The sequence below is a fragment of the Amblyomma americanum genome, chromosome 4, assembly GCF_052857255.1.
Source record: "Amblyomma americanum isolate KBUSLIRL-KWMA chromosome 4, ASM5285725v1, whole genome shotgun sequence".
NCBI classification, from domain to species: Eukaryota; Metazoa; Arthropoda; class Arachnida; order Ixodida; family Ixodidae; genus Amblyomma; species Amblyomma americanum.
In genome coordinates this window covers 64085372-64107158 of record NC_135500.1, presented here as the reverse complement: position 1 = coordinate 64107158, position 21787 = coordinate 64085372, and the positions used below count along the sequence as shown (strand labels likewise).

General features: G+C 48.0%; 1 protein-coding gene across 1 annotated transcript in view; it reads left to right on the top strand.

Annotated features, from left to right (window-relative positions):
- The window catches only part of LOC144127998 (Golgi-associated plant pathogenesis-related protein 1-like), a 66797-nt gene that overhangs the window by 17849 nt on the left and 27161 nt on the right, over positions 1-21787 (top strand). Inside the window, exon 4 of the mRNA XM_077661045.1 lies at positions 11169-11307. Within this exon, the coding sequence (XP_077517171.1) occupies positions 11169-11307 (139 nt within the window). The remainder of the gene's footprint in view (positions 1-11168; positions 11308-21787) is intronic.

Here is a 21787-nt window from a genome sequence, read left to right as displayed (position 1 = left end):
GACCTCTCCGTAAAGCCCCCTACCGTGTGTCACCGCGAGAACGACAAACCATCCGGAACCAAGTCGAAGAAATGCTTCGCGACGACGTCATCCAGCATTCAAACAGCCCATGGGCGGCACCGGTTGTTCTAGTGAGAAAGAAAGACGGCGCACTTCGATTCTGCATGGATTACCGCCGCTTGAAAAACATAACAAAGAAGGACGTCTACCCCCTCCCCCGCATCGACGACACACTGGACCGCCTCTGCAACGCGAAATATTTCTCGTCCATGGACCTCAAGAGCGGCTACTGGCAAATTGAGGTCGACGAAAGAGATCGCGAGAAGACAGCATTCATCACACCGGCTGGGCTGTTTGAGTTCAAGGTGATGCGATTTGGTCTCTGTTCCGCACCAGCGACCAGCGAGTAATGGATACAGTGCTGGCAGGCCTGAAGTGGCAAATTTGTCTGGTATATTTAGATGACGTCGTTTCCTTCGCCTCGAACTTTGAAGAGCACCTCAAAAGACTTCGAACAGTACTGGACGCAATCAAGTCGTCTGGCCTAACCTTGAAAGCAGAGAAATGCCACTTTGCCTACGAAGAGCTGCTGTTTCTAGGCCACATCGTTAGCAAGGAGGGAGTACTCCCAGATTCGAAAAAACAGCTGCTATTGAACAGTTTCCACCGCCGGCCGATAAGAAAGCCGTGCACAGATTTCTCGGACTGTGCGCATATTACCGACGATTTGTGAAAAAACATTTCGCGCATCGCCGAGCCGCTGACCCAACTGACGAAGGCAGACGTGCCGTTTAAATGGGATGCGCCGCAAGCAGAAGCTTTCAAGGAACTTCAGCGTCGTTTACAGTCCCCACCGATCCTTGCGCATTTTCTGCTGCGCTGTTTTCCATTAAAAGAAAATGATATCGTAAGCTAGTGACGGGTCATCAAAAGTGTGCTTTTCAGAACATATTGCCCCATATATGAGCAATCTTTTGAAATGAAAGTTGAGCGTGCAGTGCAGTTGTAACATCTTTATTGTCGACCATATGTACCTTGCTGCTTAGCAAATAAATCTGCTATACGGTCAAACCGAGCCATGCGTTCTTCGTGCCGTTTGGCCTTGGCCTCTTCCCGTCTCTTTCAAGCTTCAAATTGCTCAGCTGTCACCTCCTGTTCTTGTTTTTTGCCTCTCCAATTTTTCCCAAATCTCTTGAGAGGGTAGCAAGCTGAGAGCAGCTTTGCGCTTCCTCATTGCTGGTCTGTCACCCTCGGTTGGCACTGGCAGGTGCTCGGGAAGTTCTTGCGTCCTGCTTCCGCTGTTTAAAATGTACACAAACACGTGCCACATCCCTTCCAGGCTTTTTCACAAACTTTAAGTAGTTCTCCCTCACCCCGAGATTCCACTTGGGAGAATTGTTGGCCCAGGCTCCAACAGCAATGTGGGTTTCACACTGTGCTGTTTCTCGAGTATGTCTGCCAGCTATCTGTGTGATGCACAAATGATTAAACCACTGAACAGGTGAAGAAACAATTGGAACTTACTACTCGTCACAGGGGACATGGTGGTGTCCATATAAACTTGTCTTTGTTAACTTTTATACGCTCGGTCCCACTATTTTTACTTATTTTGGACTTGAGTTGCAGTAAGGCTGCAACGGAGCTCCTTGTTCAGAAGGTGCGCAAGTTTCAGCCACAAAAGTTTTCGCGGTCTAAACAAAAAAGAAAGCTTGGTTAAGAGGAAAACACGTGGTCAAATTTTTCCGGATTAGCACTTTCTATGTCTTGCATGCAAGGGCTGCAGAGTGCCTTCTTTGGTATTTTCATACTAGAAGTTTGCTGCTATCAGGTATTCTGTAATCAGAATACTTCCCTTTCGGCTCCCACACACTCTAAGCGCTCAGTGTGGGATGAAAGCCGTATACCAAGCTGCAAGGCCCACACCGCGGAGTAACTAGAGAACATTGCAGCAACATTGAGACAAGAAATTCAAGAAGCTATGCCCAGTTCCACTGTACATTTCTCTCCTACACAAACTGTTTGAACATAAAACATATCATACTTGAGGGCTCTAGTTCTTCTATGTCATTCATCTCCGAGTATTTGGAGATGAAGGACTTGGTTTTTCCAATGCTCCATATTTCTGCGTCTCGAGCGGATGCTGCTTTACAAAGAGGGGCTAGCGGGCACCCACCGTCACTGTCGGTGGTGGAAACGGGCGTATGAGGCTGCGTCGGAGGCTACGCTTGAGGGGGCAAGTCCTCATCGCTTGCCGCGAACTGCAGTGTGACACACTGCCCGTCTTCAGAGGCAAACACCAACATTCGAAATGTCTAAGCAGCACACCATGATGCCTCATAATGAAAAAGAGTACCTAAAACCAGCAACAATCGTGGTCTGCTGCTACATGTGACTGACAATGAAACTTTTCTGACAACTAACTACGGGTTTATCTCCAGCATGCAGCTAAATTAAATTACCTGAAGCCTGGTATACATAACCATCCGAGGTCTCTATACTTTAACCATCCTGGTTGCGAAGCAAGCGAAATTTCTTTACGGGACCCTGGAGAACGAGCTTTGGAGTCGTGTGCTCGCAATTGGGCGGTAGCACCCATGCCTGCACTTTTTTTGCCACCTTTCCACGAGCTGGTGCATGGCGGCCGAAAACCAGTGCAGAACTTGGCTTGCACCTTAACAAAATGATAAAAAGACTGCAGAGGGTACACACGACACCGGAAAAACGAGGATGATGGTGCTGGACCGCTTGAACTGGTGCAGCCGGTGCTTCCAAATTTAAGAGACTTTGGATTACCGCCCACTTGCACTTTTTGAGGGAACTTTTCCCTGGTTGCATGTAGAGCGTCTTGGATCATTTTGGTGCCGCGGTAGCGACGAAAGGACGTGGACTAAACAGCCGAATTTTTTCAACTTTGCTGGTCGGTCACAGTTTTCTTTGTGCACTTTTATCTGGACCCGCAGCGGTAGCTCTGTGGTTAAGGCGCTCGTGTACTGAGCCGGAGTACCCGGGTTCAAACCCGACCGCGGCGGCCGCGTTTCAATGGAGACAAAACGCAAAAGGCGCTCGTGTGCTGTGCGGTGTTAGTGCACATTAAAGATCCCCAGGTGGTCGAAATTATACCGGATACCTCCATTACGGCATCTTTCTTCCTTTCTTCTTTCGTTTCCTCCTTTATCCCTTCCCTTACGGCGCGGTTCGAGTGTCCACCGGCATATATGACACCTTTAAAGCGTCATTATTTTCTTCAAAATCAATTTTTATTTTTCTACCTGGGTCGCGCAACTGCCGCCGCTTTGCTGCTGTTATTGTTGATTTGCAATTTCTTGAACGCTGCATGGGGCCGCCGCGGTGCCTCAGTGGTTATGGCGCTCGCTGCTGGCCCGAAAGACGTGGGTTCGATTCCGGCCGCGGCGGTCGAATTTCGATGGAGGCAAAATTCTAGAGACCCGTGTACTGTGCGATGTCAGTGCACGTTTAAGAAACCAAGGTGGTCGAAATTTGCGGAGCCCTTCACTACGGCGTCTCTCATAGCCTGAGTCGCTTTGGGATGTTAAACCCCCATAAACCAAACCAAACGCTGCATGGAAACATGTCGAATACGAATGACAAAAAATGTTTGGCTTGCCATGACACTATGCCGGCGTCAGGTTTCTTGAATTGTACCGAATGCGAAAGTGACTATCATGTAGGAAAATGTTTACGGGTACTTGGAAGTGTCCAACATCCTAAGCCGCAAGGCTGATAGGAGCTAGCGGCAAAAAACTAAACAAAGACACTGATGTCCTGATAGCTCTCGCGAATATCAGTGCAAAGCTCGAGGCTTTGGGTCCATTGTCGGAAAAAGTTGAGAATTTAATACTCTGTAACCTTGATGTCATAAAACTATGACGAAATCCTGGAGATGCTCATACGCCAAGGTGAAGACACGAAGAAACTGAATAAGCGGGTGGACCTTCTTGAACAAAGAGACCACAGCGAAGAGGCACCAAAGCTCCGCGAGGACTTAAATGAGCTGGAGTGGGGAATCCGTCGCCAAAAACTCGAGATTCGTGGGATTGCCGAGAAAGAAAACGAAAACCTGCTAGACAGAGTCAAGGAAATTGCTCGGCAGAAAAAGGTACCTGCGCTAACCACAGAATTAGTCGACGCAATTCATCGCATGTCCCTAAACAAGTAAAACACCTGCAACAATTTTTCGTTTCCTCCATCAGAAAGATCGTGACTACTAGCTTCCTCGGAGTGAGTCACTGAAGAGAGAAAAAATTTTGTTTATTACAGAAAATCTGGCAAAGGCGAACAGAGAACTGCTGTTTAACGCGAAACAATGGACCAAATACAACTATGAGTTTGTCTGGCATCATAACCGCAGGTTTCTCCTTCGCAAAGCAGGTCTTTCTGCACATGTCGTACGGACGCTAAGCGATCTCGCAGATCGAGACTAACGCTTTTTTTTTCTTTTTCCACAAATGTGCTTATAGGACCCTTTCTTCGTTATGCTTCATCAATGTTTAAAGCCCAGTGACGCGTTCACTCATCAAAGAATGATTCACATCAGCCCTTACATTTTTGCATCCGAATATACAGTCAGCTTGAAATTGTAATGATGATTTTTGTGCACTTTTGGAAGAATTTCAATCTGATTTCACGGTCATCATGATGACCGAAACGTGGTACAGTGACGCCATTGATGTTATGCATCTTATTGGGTGCAACCCAGTTTTGCTAACCCATGAGTATAAACGAGGGGGTAGCGTTTGTTTATACCTGAAGTGCGAAAATAGTTGCGAAATTTTGAGCGACCCGTCATTGTCTACAGAACATTATGAAACTATTTGTGCATAGAGTGGAAGTTTCGTGTCCTCGGTCATGTACAGGCCGCCTGATAGTGACCTAAACGAGTTTTTGCTTACTTGGAAAAGCTGTTTTCCTTTGTAAATTAATGCAAATATACTAGAGTTCTTGGCGGTGGTCTGAACATACACATTCTGTCGCACACGGTGAAACAAAACGACTTGGTAATAATCCTTCAGTCAGATTCCCTTTGCAACGTTTTGCAAATCCCAGCACGCATTGCTGCTAATGGCTCAACTGCGATTGACTTATTTATTACCAATTTCTCTGCTGATTGTCAGTGGAACTGTAAGAGCAGCAATTAGTGATTATTTACCTATATATCTCGTTGCCGAATAAGAAATTATGCCTGCAAAAACTTGCGCACAAATTCTTATTATCCACGATATTACACAAAAAGAAACACTTCCGCTTCTTTACAGCTCCTTTAAGTTTCCTTTACAGTCTGGACCTTGAAGTTCTAAACGCCGTTACAAAATATAAAAAAGTTAAATAAGTGCTTGAAACACGCAAAGCGCGAATATTATCCGGATATATTCCACAGAACTACGGATTCTAAACAAACTTCGAAGGAACTTAAATTCTGCCCTCGAAGGTTGAGGCAAGAACTCTAGAAATAAAAATAGATGGTCAGCAGTACAAGGAAAAAGAACTGACCGGAAAATTCAATGATTATTTTTTTATCATTAGTCAACGGTGCTTACAACGCGGAAGCTTTGCAGTATCTATACCTGCCCCATTAGAACAATCAGTACTTTTGCATTCTACATACAAGTGCGAATTCCTCTATCTATGTTCTGCGTTGAAGAGAAGCAAGTACGAGGTTATAGACGGAATAAAAATGCAGCCAATTAGCTTCGTTATTGATCTTATCATGCCATACTTAATAGACATTCGCAACCTAGTACTGTCTGTCGGTGTATTTCCTGAGCAATTATACAATGCCAAAGTGACAATTGTGTACAAAGTGGAGAGAAAGATAACCTAGGAAATATAGGCCTATCTCAATATTACCAATACTTTCAAAACCTGTAGAAAAAATAATATTCCAAAGACTCACTTCTTCCTTTCACGCAAATTCTGTTATTGCATCATTGCAATATGGATTCCGGACAGGTCGATGTACTGAAACACCTCTACTTCATTAAGAAGAGTTGATTTTTGATAATATGAAGCCGAGAAAACTGACGTTAGGCGTCTTTGATGAGAATTCCAAGGCATTGGACAGACTCACTCATGATATTTTACTAAAACGATTGTCTTGATATGGTATTCGTGGAGTTGCTTTTAGTATGTTTAAAAGCTATGTGACAAGTCGACATCAAATAACATGTAATAACAATGAAATGTCCTCGCTGCAAAAAAATTAAACACGGAATGCCTCAAGGTAGTATTATGGGCCCCCTCTTTTTCAGTGTCCACTTCAATGACCTTGTATGTCTAGACAGCATTTTAAATTATATTATTTATGTCGACGACACAAGCACATTGTTCACAGAAGCAGTTCAAATGGCCTTGTCGAAACCGCCAATATATTCTTGGAAAATTTGGGGAAATAGTCAAGCGTTGCAGAAGAACTTGATTTGGAGCGCCTCTCTTGTTAGGCGCTCTTTGTGTCATCCCCATTTTTTCCTGTGTGTGTGTCTTTTGCGCCTTTCAGAGCGCCTTTCAGAACTTCGATCATGAACCAACTAGCCCCAAATCAAGTTCTTCTGCAACGCATTTCTTCTACTCTCGGCTCTTTTCTGTGTTCACCACTCGCACATACGCCTGTCATATCCTGCACGAACCTCATCGCAGTTTCCACATGTCATGCCAGGATCTTTACCTACTGCCTCAAGCATCGCATCATCCTACGAGAAGTACAAGCCGTTTTTGGTGGAGTGCAACCATCATGGGGTCATACGAGACGGATCTGCAAGATCTTAAAAAAGAGGCGCTCTTGTGTCATCCCGCCTTTTTCCTATGTGTGTGTCTTTTGCGCCTTTCAGAACTTCGAAATAGTCAAGCGTAAAGGGTCTGCAAATAAACTTCTGGAAATCAAAAGCGGTTCTCTTTCAAACCAAGCAGAAAAATGTTCACCCTAATCCCCTGAAATGCAATAATAGCATAATAGATTTTTTTCTACAGCTAAAACTGTGGGTCTCGTTTTTCATGAACACATGCCATGGGATTTTCACACGGTGGCATGCAAACTAAACTATGCAAAGCACTAGCTGTACTGAGAAAACTACAGAACTCTTTGACTTTCCCACAAAATCTCGTACACTACAACACACTTTTGGCATCTGATTTGCATTACTGTCATTTGGTTTGGGGTAATGGTACCAAAAATTCAGTCAGCAGGTTGGTTACACCACAAAAAAAAAAGATGCGATACGAGCAGTTGCAAACTCCGCGTACAATGCCCCACACTTCTGATCTATTCTTCAAATTGAAGGTTGCAAAATTTTACACCCTCTATGAGCATCAGCTGCTGGCATACCTTAAATCAGAAATCCGGAAAAATAGAGCAACATTGCGAGGTGCTGCCAACTTGCAGATCAATATGTCATATCGTTCTAGACGCTATCGTGAATATTGGCACGTTTCATGAGCGCGCCCAAACTGGTTTTCAGACGTTAAAAATAGCCTCTCAGGTACACTAAACAAACACCATCTAACCGAGACAGCTGCGCGTTCTTGCGAATAAAAAAATATTGGAAATTACTAATGGATACTGTATGGTATGACTGTAATTCTACGAATGTATTGTTTATTGTTTTCCATTTGTCTCAAAGCGTATAATATTTTTATGTGAAATTTTTGCTCTCAAATATTGTATCCTTTGTATGTATGTACCATGTTTGTTAACTCTCGTGCTTTTGCTCCATATTGAACGAGGGGACGGGGTCAGTCAAGCTGCTTTGACGCGCTTTTTTCCCGCCTCCCTCACCACACCTTGTACATGTCCAGTACTTGCTGTGGGAAATAAACTGAAGCTGAAACATGATGCTTGATGGCTGTGTTTGAAACAGCCACCTGCCGGGCCAATGGCGCTTCGCTTAACTGTTGCACCACTGCGCCACCAGTGGTACGAGGACATTAAACGTCGTCAAAGGTTTTTCTTTTCTCTTATCCGAGGTGCAGGCCGAAGGCCTTTAGCGTACACTGGGGGGAGGTGGCCTTGGAGCGGCTTTTGCTGTTTTGGTGTGTTCTGCATCTGCAGCGGCTGAAGTAGGAGTCTCTTCCAGTGGTTGACTGTAGTGTCCTGGACGATAGTTCCTTCACGAAGAAAAACAGCGCAAACCTAGCGGACGACACAAAAAGGGAACATGAGACGCTGGGGCTGTTCATTCTTATTGATTCTTCTGTCGTATCTTTCATTCAATTGAAAGTCGTTTCTTTCTTCGAAGAAAGAACGAGACAACACAAAAGTGATATCCGATACTTCGCGAGCTAGCGCAGAGTGGTCTCTGAACATTGAGAACATGCTGACTACGAAGACTACTTCGAAAAAAAAAACAGACTTTCTGAAAAATTACAAGGAAATATAGTCTTCGTTCCGTTATCGCCCAGTGCTGAAGCCGAAAGGCAGAGATCGGTATTATCTGGGAACTAAAGTGTCGAAACACCCATCACTGTGGCTCAGTGGTTTTAGGGTTTGACTGCTGATCCCAAGGTCGCGGGATTGGATCTTGCCTGCGGAGGGCGCTCTTCGGCTGAGGGGAAGTGCGAAAACGCCCGTGCGCTCCTCAGTGTAAAGGCAAGTTTAAAACCCCAGGCAATGGAAAATAATCCGAAGCGTTCCGCTAAAGCGATCATAGCGCCATGTGTCCCTTCGGGACGTTAAAGGATTGGAGACACCAAATTTTAGGATGATATTTTTTTTGTGTGGGATGGTACGCAAGCCAATGGTGTATATGAGTCACGACGTGCAATACACGTAAACCAGCCGACTTATTTATACTTTAATTTTTTCCTCGCCTTTTTGTTTCGGCTTCAACAACTTAACGACGGTTGTGCTGTGACAGAGGATTTGAGGTTACGTGAGTCAAGCATAAATTGTGATATATTCGCTGCTTTTTCATTTTTTGTGGGCAGGCTTGCGTAACAGTTGTTGCGAATTAAAAGGAATAAAGCACCTTCCATACAGAAGTTTTTATATGCCTCACGTGACTTCAAAACTCCTGTCACATCACAGCCGTCATTTGGCTGTTGAAACCGAAATATCATGTCAGAAAAAAATAATTATAAACTGTTTACTACTATTTGGCTTAATCCGCAACGCTGTACATCTTTTATAATGATCTGCGCATCATTCAGCTAAAATTTGGCGTCTTCATTGGCTTAAACCCCACACACCATTTACACAGCGTGCGGACGCCGCGGCATGCGCCATAACAAGGGACGCTGTTGTGGCCCTAGAGAAGCAAGAAATGCTGACCGCAAGCGAGACAAAGCGACACTTAGCCTCGATAGATTCGATAGATCAAGGTCAGATGGCTGGAACATGTGTGCGATTGCGACAAGAAAAAAAAAGATGCCCATAGGTCACCAGACTAGAAACTTGGGCGGGTCGGTAATAGTGATCCATGGCATGTGAGTGTAGCGTGTCGTGTGCGTCTTTCTTTATCATTTGTCCCATTTTGCGCTACACTCACATGCCATGGGACCATAGTTCAACTCACGGCAGCAAATAGAAAACTCACCAGCATTGATGCTTTGGTAAAATCACATTCATACCTAAACCAGGCAAGAAATTGGCACTCGAAAAACTCATACTCATCTCTCTCACCTCTTGAATTGGCAAGCTCATGGAACACGTAGTTCTAAACATGATACAAAAATACATAAATGAGTACAACCAATACCCAAATACTACGCACGGCTTCAGACCCTACCAGTCTACACAAAACACGATGCTCAGACTACATAGAGAAGTTTTAGACGTCATCTTCAGAAAAGGACCAGAGCAATACTTGCTCTAGACTTGACTAAAGCTTTCGACAACGTTAAACACAAAGCCTTACTTAACTCTCTGTAGGACCTCAATGTGGGCCATAGGACCGTCAGCTATATAAATAAAACAACGCACGGTGGATCCCTCAAATCAGACACCATAAACCTCGGCAACAGGGGAAGTCCAAAACGAGGAGCGTTAGCACCACTCCTTTTAAAGATTACAATCATTATGTTAACCAGGAAACTAAAGCAACTACCAGATGTAGAACACTCGTTCTACGGCGATTGATATTACACTCTGGACCACAACGGGTAATGAATGCACAATAGAACGAAACTTCACGAAACCACAGGCATCGTGGTAGAAGAAGGCTAAAAACTGGTCTTAGATGTCCTGCACAAAAGTCGCAACCGCTCACGCTTCAACACGCCAGAATGAAGAAAAAAGGAATGCAAATCAGAATAAACACTGACGCCCACACGGTTGCAGAAGTTAAACATGTCACCATCTTGGGGATGATCAAGCGGATGGGAGATACCACATCTCCAAAGACAATCTCAAATCTACTGTAAATCAAGTGTCACTACTAATCAGGATATCGAATTGATAAACGGGAACGAAAAAGTATAGCACTAGAAGACTCATGCATGCCTTCGTGTTTAGCACAGTCATCTACTCGGCCCCTTACTTAACGCTCAAAATCAAGGAAGTAGAGGACATAAACACGATAATCCCTAAAGCATATAAGGTGGCATTAAACCGTCCCCACTGCACTAGCACAGCAACACTTCTGCAGCTAGGAATCCACAACATGATTCAAGAGCTAATAGCAGCTAATTTGACCTCTTAGTACGAAAAACATTCCGCCACAGCGACAGGTAAATTTATGTTAGGATAAGCAAACATAGGCTATCAGAGCAAACATAGGCTATCAGAACACACATCAGCTCTATCGAAACAATACAAATCACATAAACAAATCCAAAAGCGATCCGAAGACAGTTTTCCACTAAGCCCAACGTAGTAAGCCTGGAGGCGGCAGAATACTCCAAGAGAAAGGCGTTCTCTATGGAGCTGGTCGATCACACACAAACGCTGGTCAACGGCGGCTGAATCACAAACTAAATCCACCAAAATCGTAATAAGGTACTCCAAGACAGCCTTACTGAGCTTGCGAAACGCACTAAACTGTTTTGACGCACTGCTCATCAACCTCCCCCTGTGGGGAAGTACCTGCGGATGCTCGGGAAACAGTGATTTCCTAACTCATGATCCTCTGCATGTTTCAGATGCCCTGTGGGGTAAACTAGATGCTTGAAACTGGTCGCTGACAGTGTATGGTTTCTCTTTCTTTGTGATTTCTTTTATGCAGCTGAATCGCTTCGCTCAAGCAAGGGCCAATGAACTGGCAAAGAGGGTAACAAATGAGAACGGCCACCGGTTGTGGCACATCAAAAAGTATCCGTTTGGGGAAAACTTATATTGGATCTCGGAGGGAGCCCGCTTCACAGGTAAGCTTTAATTAGCTGGTGCTTTCCATTGCATTGCCAGCAGCAGTTTTATCAGAGATGACAGTAACGTCTCTGTGGCACCAGCCACACTGGTTTAATGGCAGTTCCATTATAAATGGCTGAACGCGGGTGCCTGGACCGAAAGCGAGAGCCGTGCTTCGACCAAAGTCCCACTCAAGATAAAATTCAGGTTCTGGCGTGTGAATGAAACCACTTAGGTATGTAATGTGCAAGCGGAAATCAGGATGAGCGGCAAATGCTTGCGATTTTCTCTAAATAGTTCTACACCTATCTCGTCCTGTCGAGTCTTGTCTGGTTTTCTCAGCTCCGTCGAGGCCGTACTCGGAGTATTGAGGCGCTAGCTGTCCCCCTGCCTCATTTGCGAGCGGAAGCGGTGGAGACGAAGCCACAGCACTGGCGACCACGTCGTCACCCGTTGCGCGCAGTTCGTGTCTCGCGCTAACTGTGGGGCGCGAGATCCCTACGAGACGCCGCCGATCGCCTTGAAACACCACTGACGTAAACATTTTGAACTGGCTGGATGGCGCAGAATCCTGAGCGCCTGCGCAGTAGCATCCGCACCAGTTATGACACGGCAACGTGGCTCATATCAGTCTTGTTGCGCGAAGGCCATGGACGCAGTCAGAGTGGTGCTCTGTACGCAAGTGGAGGTCAGAGCTAAAACAGGCTTTCGGGACGCTTCGCAAACGCGTTGCACGGTAAGATGGTCCACTTTGTGCCCGCACATCTCTTACACCATAAAAAACTACTGGTACCCCTCCAAACGATAGAAACCCAATCGCCACATGCTCATTTGTAGCAGCATCATCAGGAGCAAATGAGCAATTCCAAAGACACGCTTTTAACAAGTTGACGCTGATCGTCCGCTCTATCACGAGTGACATCGCCATTTATTTATTATATGCGTAGTGTTGTTAAGCTGGGAGGACACACTCAAAAACCAGTTTTTTTTGCAAATATTCATTATTTTTACGTTTGTGAATTTTCAAACATTCAGGCGCAGGTTTCAGAGAACAGTATGTTCGTATCTAGATTGGTTCGGAAGTTACAGCCAGTTATTGAACCCTTATCCGGGTATTGCAAAACCGACATTTAATGGTACTGGTTTCACAAACTGGGAATGTTTATGTATGATAATTATTCACTGTGTTTTTATTTCTTCATATGCAACATACACTTCTATTCTTAAGTTTGTTTATGTACTTTTTATTCCTTTGAGAGGAAGAGTTCCGGACGCGGTGGAAGGTACACGCTTTGCGTACGCTCCGCGAACTGTTCCTTTTATCAACGGTTAAATTGTGCGCCTAGATACTGAGGATGACTGGATACTATCCTTAGTGGTTCTGGTGTGCGCTGAGCAGTTTTTTGGAGCTTCCGCTCCGTTTTTAGTGCACTTTTACCGGAATTCGTTATGGCGGTGACCTAGGCCTAACTCTGGACTACAGTCTACGTGCCAGTGCCTGGAACGCCAGTGCTCGGCGTTGAGAATGGCACAGTCGGACGCTTCCGCCAGATCCTAGTCCGGATAGGCTACTTGAGACTGGCGAACGCCATGTTACAGGCGCAAGTTATCCTTCAATCCAGCGTCCCGGGGAACGGGTTGGATCAACCAGCTGAATACGAGGAGACCATGGGTGACGAAGACGGCATATTTACAACTTGCAAGCGTCGACGCCCCAGCAAGCGCCACAAGATGACACGTGAAGACAGGGTGAGTCGGCCCCGCTTTGCACTGATAATTAGGCCCACACAAAAGTTTATGGCAAAATATATTCCTCGGAATCCAATAGCCCAAGATATAGGAATGATGGCACCGAAGGATGAATTAGCTGAGCTGGAAACGGCGCGCTGTGAAGACGTCATCATCGTTGTCTCGTCTCGCTTACAAAGATGGAAACGATATTGCCACAGTCCCAATCAATCCAGTGAGGCCATACCGCGGCCAAACTGTTTTCGATGGGACTTGCCATGCCTTGCGCACTCGCGGGGCTAGAGGTTTTCGTCTCCACAATCACACGAGCTCCCTGCTGTCTTGCACGGCTAGCACGTCTTGTTAAACCTGGTTTTGAGTGCTTCGAACGTTTATCGGTGACAATATCATCGTCGTTCCAATTGAGGTAGAACGCATAACCTCTAAGAAGAACGTCGTGCGCGGTGTCATCGGCATGGACCCGCAAGACGACAATGAAACGATATTTCAGTGGCTTCGCTGCGAATAAGCAAAAATCATCAACCTACAGAAGATGCGGAAAACTGATAAAGCGATCATCATATTTAATGCAGCTGCACTGCCAAAAGTAGTCAAGTACAACATGGAGAATTACAACGGCAGAGGAATATCGGCCGAAAGGTATGGTTTGCTATAACTGCTTAACATTGGTCAAATGGCAAATTACTGCCCCGAGGAAAGTGTGTGCAAAGCCGCCGCGGTGGCTGAGTGGTTACGGCGCTCGGTTGCCGGCCCGAAAGACGCGGGTTCGATCCCGGCCGCGGCAGTCGAATTTCGATGGAGGCGAAATTCTAGAGGCCCGTGTACTGTGCGATGTCAGTGAACGTTAAAGAACCCCAGGTGGTCGAAATTTCTTGAGCCCTTCACTACGGCGTCTCATAGCCTAAGTCGCTTTGGGACATTAAACCCCCTAAACAAAACAAAACAAAAACAGAAAGCGTGTGCAAAGACTGCGGTCGCCGCCACACACACGACGAGGAGTGCGATGGTGAGCCATTTTGAGTCTCGTCAAAAAAACATCAGGGCACATTGCTGGCAGCCGCGCTTGCCCCAGCAGAGAGCCGCCAACTCCTTCCGAGACGCCGCGAACTTTTTCTGAGACGCCGGCAACTGCTCCAGAGACGCCTGCGTCCGGAGCAGCATCGCAAAAAGCAGGCGTTCGGAGGGCTGATGTAGCAGCTTGGAAACACTCAAAATTGGCTCGTAATAGGCAAGATTATGTTGTACAAGAGAGTAACCTCGTCAACGCTCTTCGGCAGGAGATAGCGCAGCTGCGCGCAGAAATTCAGTCTCTAAAATCCCACTCAACCAGGAAAAGTGCTCGATCGCTCTCATCGTTACACAGCTCCGTCACAAGACCGAGCCGATTTAGAAGCTTGCGTAGAAACGTCAACCAAAAAAAACGCTGCAATTAAAGCGCTATTGGATACTGCGACTCAGCTCTCACAAACAGCAGCGCAAATCAAACTCGAAGCAACACGTGAGATTCAAAGAGAAATCAAGGTCCAACAAGACTTCATGCCTCCGTTTTCCACACTCGAGCAAACAATGATGTTTCTGGCATCACACGTTAAAATTCTCCTCAGTAATGAGCAATGTGAAACTCCACGCAAAAAGAAGGCCCAGTCTCAACGAGCGGCCCAAGCTCAACAACCCTCTTCATGATGGGGCTCGGGGAGACTACCGTTCTACGGTGGAATTGCCGGAGCTTTCGCCAAAAAGGCCCTATCCTTAAATCTCGGATTGAAATGTGCAGAGCGTTAGCCATCCTGCTTCAGGAAATGCGTGGACCATGTGCCTTTTAGGGTACAGGTTGTTTACAGATCCTGCTATAGAGCATAAGGCAAAGGACACGAGTGAAGTAATAGTAACTAGTCAGGCTGCAGTCCTCATACGCACATATTGCGAGGCGACGCCTTTCAAGAGCCAGTAATGAATATCGAGAGGTCGTCATTGTAAAAATGAGGTCTCCGGGCCGTAAACAAATAATTTTGATGCCTGTTTAGTAAAGGCCTCTTACCACACAGCTCAGGGTAGACAAATATGAATGGATTCAACGACTGATTGCAAGCAATCACTGCAGTCCAGTTATTGTTGGCGGTGACTTCAATGCCAAAAACGTTATTTGGGGTTACTCCACGAACGACTGCAGGGGGCGTCGTCTCGAAGAAGTCATGGAGTTTTCTAACTTACGCCTTTGCAAGGAGCCACATGTTCCCACGCGTGTCGGCCTTCACGCTAGACAAACCAACACTACACCGGACCTCCCTCTTGCAACCCCTGGCGCGCTAAAACATTGGGAAATTTTAGATACTACATGGAACTGTGATCACTTCCTCATTGCCATCCGTGTCAACAACAAACGGCTTCGAACCAAGAAGACGTTGCCCTCACTTGACTGGCTGCGCTTTCGTGTCGCAACATTTTACATGTCATAGCTTCCAACAATTTGTTCATGAGGTTACCACAGATAAACCGATTGCGACCGAAGAAACAGAATGTAGCGACACAACCACTCATCTCGACAACCACTTATTCAACCTGTGGAGACGTTCCTCTGTCCTCACGAACCGCTACCGTACACTCGGCAAGCGTCACAAGGTACCTCTAAAACTTCGTCGCCGCTACAATACCATACGCGACTACACAGTTCACCTAGACAGAGAAAACTGGCACCACTTCTGCGCTGAGATGGGGCAAGAAAAGGGATCCGTAAACTATGGGCCCTTTGCTGAAACATGGCTGGAAAAGGCAAAAGACGGACTTCCATTTTCGCAGGGCTCTCCGTACAACAACCGATGTCTTCGGTAGAAGAGCAACTCATCCAAACCTTCCTTCCATACGCTGCAGACCAACCTCCTGATAACCTTCATCCAGTTACTGTGTCTACGCTAGATCCCGAACTTGGCAAGCCGTTCACAATAGGGGAACTGTCGGCGGCGCTTGCTCAAAGAAAGAGCCACTCGGCCCCAGGACACGACGGCGTTAGCTGGCAGATGCTTAGATATCTTATTTATGCCGCCCAATCGCAGCTCCTAGAAACAGTAAATAGCTCATGGGAGACAGGCGATCTGCCGGAGCAGCTCAAGCTAACACTGGTTAACCCCAAACCAAAGCCTAGAAAAGATCCTTCTACCATTTCCAACCTCAGAGCAATTGCTCTCACTTCCACCGTCTGCAAACTGATTGAGCGACTAATCAACAATAGGATTCAATATTACCTGGAATACGCCACAACTTGATACCACCCTGCGCAAACCGGCTTTCGCCCCAATTTTAGTACACAGGATTGCTTATGGCTGCTTCGGCGAGTCATTAATCGAACTTCCCGATACCTCGTACCTGATTACGTTCTCGCGGTCGTCTCGAGAAAAGCTTTTGACAACATCGATCAAAACATCATCCTTGCGGAGCGTGCCCAGGCCTACCCCAGTCAAAGGGCGCTTAACTGTATATGGAACTTTCTCCTGAGCAGACCCCGTGCGTCTCAACTGTGGTACCCAAGAATGGAGCCCTGGCACACACTACCTCGACAGGGGAGTTCCTCAGGGCTCAATCCTCGGCCCTTTACGACTTAACTCTGCGATGGCGAAGGCAGCAAGACGCTAGAACAATACTGCGCAGCAAGATTCGCAATCTACGCGGACGATGTAACAGTGTGAGTCGAGGCCAATGATTTTGAGTCCGTCGATCACATGCAAGCCGAGCTGCAGGCAGCGGTGCCTAGCCTGGAGACCTCACTGACAGAGGTGAGCCTTGAACTGTTACCTGACAAGACTCAGAATTGATAGCAGGACTCGTACTAACCCGTCCCTACAGTTGCATCTTCTCATGGCAGGCTAGGTGCTCACCCACCCAATCGCACAGCAGATTACTTCTATAATCAGAACCATCTCAACACGCAACGTGCGCATCCGCCTCGCGTGCATCCCTGGACACACGGGCGGTGACGACGGGAACCAGTCTGCTCACAACGCGGCTCGGGAGAGTGTCTCGTTCCTTCCTCCGCTGGAATTCCCCGCTGTTACCAACGTCCCTGCTGATATGCCCATCAACTTGGTTGTCCAAACGTGCAGAGTACAGCGTGCCAAACAAGCCGTGCACGGGTTACGGCCGTTACACCTCCGGGTTACCTTGATACCTCAGCTGCTCGCACACGGCATGAGCAGATCTTCATTAATAAGATCATCGCCGACGCTGACTACACGCAAAACATCATCCGTAAATCGCTTACCGGCCCTCGCTGCCATCAAGGGGGTAATACTGTCGTTGTGAAGTGCCCGTACTGTGGTTGTATGTGTCTTGCTGACCTGTACCACCAAGTTTGGCATTGTTCACAGTTTCGTAAGGGTCGCGACGACCTTGTCGCCAAGCTTGGTTTTCCCACCGATGGCGATGAATTTCGAACATTGACCAGAGCCGGAGCGAACGGCATCTGGGAAGTTATTGGCAAATATGCTAAGTGGCCTCTACAAAGCAATGTAAAGCGTGGATAGAGCACCCATGCCGTCCCTTCATGTATCAGTATACCCCTGCTTATCCCTTCCTTAACAACCCAATCCCCAACAAACGGCCTTGAGCCTCTCTTTCTAAATAAACAGCTCATTCATTCATTCAATATTCTTTTACAATCTTTTAATGCAGCCACAAGGGGGACGCTTGACGCTCGAAGAATGTTTGGTGTTTACCTTCGTCTGTCGTTTGTTTAGACGCTGTTGAAGTAGCAAAGTAGCGCGTTGCGACTTCATCACGTGCTGAAGTACAGCATTCGGAGCATTCAGACTATATCTTCAGGTATGTATAAGTTAAGAGCTCAGAAAAGGTGGAAACGCATGTTTGCTGGGAATCGAGAGACGACGCGGCGTCCGTCTTATCAGCTACAGAAGCGGATGTTTCAGCGAGTGCCAAGGAACTTGGGAACATAACAAAAACGTTTAAACGTTTAAATTCTACACTCCAAAGGAACAGGACTGTTGACTGATATCCTTTCTTATGTGTCTTCCTTACTGGCATGAACTGAATGCAAGCATACAGCACCTACGCTAGAAGAACGCTCTGACCAAGGGATACCTGTGCGGTGGTGTGTGCGGAGTGTGGCTTCGAGCGTTCATTTGACACATCGAAAAAGGTGGTGCGTGCAAATGAGAACAATGTTCTCTGGTGTACACGATGCGGCAGTTGAGAAAATGGCATGCAGGTGCGTCAACTTTCCGTAAGGTGATGAGCATGCCTCCCTCTTCGCGTCATTCCGCCTACGATAGAATATCTTCTCGGCTCTCAGCAGTGGCTGGAACAGTAGCGTCGGAGTTGATGGGTAATGTTGCCGTAGAAGATTGTCGTGTGGTGGGGAGCAATGAGTGCGATGTTTCACGTGATGTAAGATGGCAGAAGCGTGGGCATTCTTCTTTGAACGGTTGTGTGTCTGTGATTTCTGTTGACTAAGGAAAAGTTATCGGTGCTGATGCACTTTCCAGCACATGCAAGGCTTGCAAAACTAAGAGCAAGTTAAGCCATAATACAGTTTTATTCCAAGCTAATATGGAGACAGTTGGCTTGTACAGGATATTTGAAAGGTCACAAGCAACAAGAGGCTTGAAGTACCTGGACTACTACGGTGATGGTGATGCCAGGAGTTATGTCACTGTAAAAGATATCTATGGAGACAACAGCGTCAAGAAACTTGAAGAACGCCGCGGGGACTCAGTGGTTATGGCGCTCGGCTGCTGGCCCAAAAGACGCGGGTTCGATACCAGCCGTGGCGGTCGAATTTCGATCGAGGCGAAATTCTATGGGCCGGTGTACTGGGCGATGTGAGTGCACGTTAAAGAACCCCATGTGGTCGAAATTTTCGGAGCCCTTCACTACGGCGTACCTCATAGTCTGAGTCGGTTTTGGACGTTAGACTCTATTAAACCAATAAACAAAACAAGAACACGGCGAAGGTCAATGCACAGCGCGAAAGTACGGAGATGGGTGATACGGTGGCTTCCTGGCCTTCAGGGCTTAGTCGCGAGGGCTCCTTCTCACCGAGGGGGGGGGGGGGGGGGGGATCTGCTGCTAAACCGTCGTCGTCGCTCCAGATGACGCGGTTGTTGGGACGCGCCGTCCTGCCTTTCGATCTTTCCTCTCGCATGTTTCCTCTCGCACGTGACAGCGACTGTGGCTCAGCTTGAGCCAGTGGGCAGGCACATGCACTTTCGCTTTCAAGCGATAGCTTCTTTACGCCATGTAAACCCGGGGTCACCAGGCCGAGCCGGAGCCGTTAATGCGCTTGCACCGAGACAAAGGTGCGCCGCGCGTGACGTCAGAGTTGCGCTGTCGCCGCTGCCGACTGCGCAGCCTCGCTGCGCGCGTCGCGCATGCGCAGTTGACAACAGATGCGCGTTATTAGACAGTTTTAGTTGACCGGGGTGGGATCCCGCTCCGCTCAGGCAGCCCAGCGGGAACACAACTGCGCATGCGCAGCCCTCTTGGCCCTGAGCGGGCTACTGGAGCGCACCTCCCGTTCCGCTCACTGACGACCCTAGCGGAGCGAGCCTAGCTAGACGGTCCCCGGCAGCGAAGCAAGACGGCTGCCCCCAGCGAGGCAAGCACGCAGAGTTCGTTGTCGACTTTTTCCGCCAGAGGTGCTAATTCGGCTTTGGCATCGTCTTTGTAGATGTAGCACATGTAAAATATGTACTTACATACGTACAGTGGCCCGTGAAATCAAGATCAACACCGGGAAAAACTATTACAACCTTACCTAGAGCTGCTGTTGGCTTGCTTTGGATATCGAGAAGACCTGACCTGTCGAAGTACATCAATATATGTTAAAAACATTTCTGCTGCCTGAATTATTTTCAACTGCATATAAAATGGTACAATAAAGATTATGTTTCACAGTATGGCCCGAAATATTGACCCTATATAGTTCATCAGATGCAGTGGTTCTAGTTTAGGTGCACAGATGACGCTACGAGAGCCATCCTCCGCTAAGGGAAATTCGTTTCACGCGCAAGTAACAAAGATTTCGGACTCAGCGCTCCGCTACCGCTTGCCATGCTACCGTGAGCCCAGCGGTACCGTGGCTTTGTTCAACTAAAGCTGTCTATTGGTCGGCCACTTCATAAACAGTGTGCGAACCACTCGTTCTTCAGGGGATTGTGGGGGAGGTGGCTTCCTGGCCTTACGGGGCTGGGAACTAGGGGCCCTCAAACATCTGGTGAGCGCTCCTTGTCACCGGGGGTATCTGGTGCTAAACCGTCGTCATCGCTTCGGATGAAGCGGTTGTTGCGACGCGCGTCCTTTCCTTCAATGTTTGCTTTCACATCTCTTTCAATTCTATTATCCGCACGTGACAGCGATTGTAGCTCAGCTTGAGCCAGTGGGCAGACCCGTGCATTTTCCTTTTCATTCTTCCTGCAGTCGCATCAACAACAACAACGTTCTTCATATGAACGATTGGTGAAGAAGTGAAAAGGCCGCATATATACTGCGACCGACATCGACTGCGGGAAGCCACGTCGACAAATTCCAAAGCTGCGGCATGGTATAAGGCGTGTCGACAACAAGCCCAAGAAGCCAGGAATGCCAAGCGCGCGGCCGAGACGCCGGAACAACGGGAGGAACGGCTCGCCAAACAACGCCATCAAGAAGCGGAGAAACGACAGCGACAAGCTGCGAGCGAAGCCACGGCCAACTGTGCTCCGCAACGTTGGCCGAGACAGAATTGTGGCCACTTGAGCTCCAAGCAGCGCGCAGGGCACTGAATCACATCGACCGGCTTCACCACACACCGGACGGCGGCTCGCTGCTGCAGCGTATGCGCTCGCACCCGCGCTCACGAATGGGCGCGGCGCTGCTCGAGTATGAGCAATTGACACAAGGCCCACCCCCCTACGTCTCCTGCGCGCCCTGGCCTGGTGCCTTGCAGGTACATCGAGAGATCGTCGGCATTGCGGGAAAGCGGAGCACACCCCTGTGTGTTGTGCAGCAGCTGGCCAGAGCAGTCATACACGAGGAGCTCCAGGACCATCTCCTCGTGTACTCCGACGGCTCACTGGCCCGCGACAGCTGCTCCCTTGCAGCGGCGACTACCATCCCCGCCCTGCCACTGCACAGCCAGCAACACGCAACCCTCCTGTGCTCCTCCACCACGGCACAGTTGATGAGGATCCGGCTCGGGTTGGACCTGCTGCTCACTCTCGGCCCTCCGCCGCCTGCAATCCAACGGCCGCGGTGCCCCACTAGTGCGGGAAATTCGCTCGCGCATCGAGAGCATCGCGCAGAGAGGATGCGCCGTGCGTCCACAGTGGGTACCCTGTCACTGCGGCATCGCTGGCAACGAAGAAGCTGATGACCTCGCGACCGCCGCACACCAACTACCTACCAGCGATCTGCCCCTTGCGCTGGAGGACGTGCGTGCGGCCATCCACGACCTTCTCCGAAAGGAGCACCCCGACCCACGCATCGCAGGAGGTGAGCGCATCGACAGCATCAACGGCTGTCGCGCACTTACGCGGTCGCAACGTGCAATGATCCTCTGCGCACGCATTGGCTGCGTGTGGCCCGGGGAGGGACGGGAGCATCACGGAATCGCGACGAGTGATATGTGTGACGGATGCGGTGCAGTGGAAACGCTAGAGCACCTGCTACTTCACTGTACCGCGTACGCCGATGCTCGTCGCGATATGCTTGGACGATTAACAACTGGACGCCCACTCCAGTTCTAGTCAACATAGTGTTGTG